The sequence below is a fragment of the Austrofundulus limnaeus genome, unplaced genomic scaffold (assembly GCF_001266775.1).
Source record: "Austrofundulus limnaeus strain Quisiro unplaced genomic scaffold, Austrofundulus_limnaeus-1.0 Scaffold13, whole genome shotgun sequence".
Lineage (NCBI taxonomy): Eukaryota > Metazoa > Chordata > Actinopteri > Cyprinodontiformes > Rivulidae > Austrofundulus > Austrofundulus limnaeus.
In genome coordinates this window covers 3,392,547-3,394,672 of record NW_013952415.1, presented here as the reverse complement: position 1 = coordinate 3,394,672, position 2,126 = coordinate 3,392,547, and the positions used below count along the sequence as shown (strand labels likewise).

At 37.7% G+C, this 2,126-nt stretch overlaps 1 protein-coding gene across 2 annotated transcripts in view; it reads left to right on the top strand.

Annotated features, from left to right (window-relative positions):
• Positions 1 to 1,420, top strand: part of phf24 (PHD finger protein 24) — a 43,376-nt gene extending 41,956 nt beyond the window's left edge. For both annotated transcript variants that reach the window (XM_014002483.1, XM_014002482.1), the window contains one exon: positions 145 to 1,420. In XM_014002483.1, the coding sequence (XP_013857937.1) occupies positions 145 to 241 (97 nt within the window). In that variant the 3' untranslated portion in view covers positions 242 to 1,420. The remainder of the gene's footprint in view (positions 1 to 144) is intronic.
• The last annotated feature ends 706 nt before the right edge of the window (positions 1,421 to 2,126 follow it).

The following is a 2,126-nucleotide window of genomic DNA, read 5'->3' as shown; positions in this document are numbered from 1 at the left end:
GCCATGATGAATAATTCATTTGTCACGTACCTCAAGACTTTATTTGAAACACCTTAAGAAGTTTAATAAATTCAATAAAACTCTATCACCATTAAAGTCAGAATAATGTTTTCAGAAAGTGATGCATTTAATTTGATTCAACAGGCCGGTGACCTGGGCAGACTTTTTAAGGGAGAGTGCCATCTACATCCTGGCTGCCCGACCCAATAGTTCTGCCATGCACGTCCGGTTGCCCCTATAGTCCCGAGATCCTCTGCTGCAGCCTGCGGAGAGAGGAAGATTTCACAGAGGAGCGGGGGGTGGAAGACAAGTCGTGTTGATGTGATGTCTGAGGGCTGAAACTGAAGAAACTGGCTGAACAAGCTGAGGAGGAGAAGAAGGAAAAATGAACAGAGACTCTGCCTCTTTCTGTGTCACTTCAACACCAAAACACGGGCAGCACACGACACGTTTGACAGACATGAGTGACGGCAGCTGTCATAGGTCCAAACTTTGAGAGTTTCCAATTTACAGCTTGTAGGAAATCTGATGGGATAAACTCCATCCCACTCACAATTAGGAACTGATATGTCTGAAAATCTGGGCATCTTCACAGGCAGAGAAAAAACCCAGGTTGCTGCCGTGTAAGCTCCAACTACACACCTTTCTAAGTGGGTGCATTGGTGTGACAGCTATTGCTATTTTAAGTATTCATCACTATGGGCTTTATCATGTGGTATTTAAACTCAATGACACTATATCAGAATTGTGTTTCACAATAATCATTTTCATCACACTGCTGCACAGWGCCCCTTGCAAATCCATGCTATTCACAGAACTGCTATACACACCTGTATAAGTTAAGAACATTAAACAGCTGTATTTATTCCTGTATCTTATAATGTATCCTCGGTTTCTCCCACTTTCACCGACAAGTCTGTGTTCTTCTAAAYGACTAACCGTGAAAAAGAAGTGAGCAYTGATGAACGTTAACCCTGTAAGTGAAATGTATATATCCTACCGTATAGTGCATATCGCTCCAGTTGTGCTCTCAGAGTTGCACTAAGACAAGGTTAGAACCAATCGCTTATCCTGTTCCAGTCACATTATTTGCACTGTGAGAAATGAATGAGTTGCAGTTTAACTATTGTTTGGCGTAATCACTGTAATGAGTTACCGAAGGAAAGTGTAACCTGAAACTTGCATTGGTTTTCTTTGCTGCTGAGCAGAAACACGTTAAATGTTTCTAAGAAAAGCTGTATAATCAGGTAATGGATRAGGTTACAGAGTGTAAATGAAAATTCCCTTTAAACCACTGGCCATTGTGTAGTGTTTTTGGAGGTTTTATTTAATATAAATGATAAAAAGTGAACTGAAACGTGTTAGTCRGAGAGATATGTCGATGTTGAAATAAACACTAGGCATTTACACTTGTTCAGAATCTTTGGAGTGTTCCTTGTATTAAGAATTATTATGTCATCACTGTTCTTGTCTTGAACATGAAAAAAATCTCTAAAAGTAGGTAAACTAAAGTAACACAACACTAAGAAAAGTATCTGGAGATCTGGAAAAGAAAAGAAGATAAAGAGAATGTAAAGATCAATAGAAAGCTGGAGTTTGTTTGAAATAAAATAGATATATTGTTAAAAAAGGTTGATTTCGAGAACTTATATTACTCTCTTAAACATATATATTTCAACTTCCACAATCTAAGGGTCTTGTCATTTAGGATCTTTGGTTTTTGACATCTCTTACATGGTTTCAAACTTATTATGAAAGCTTGTTGGATACCAGCCCTTTTTTAGAGACAGAGACAACCTGCAATGATTTTTACTTTAAGAAGAGAACATTTTATCACCTCAGCACTGTAACTTTTTTATGCTTTCACCATGAATGATTTCTCAGATTCTAGACAGTAAAACTAGTCTTTAACTTGTCACCTTGGAATTATAAAAGTTCCTACTGACACTTTTGCCAAATSGAGTTTTCAGGTAATTTTTACTTTTTCTGTGACTACTCAATTTTCGAACGTGGAATTTTGGGATTTATGGACTTTAAGGTTGAGGGTGGGTAGTGATTCTGCTTGAGACATTAAACTAACCTAGGATCCTACTTAGACATTAATCAATAATCTGAATTCACAGAGG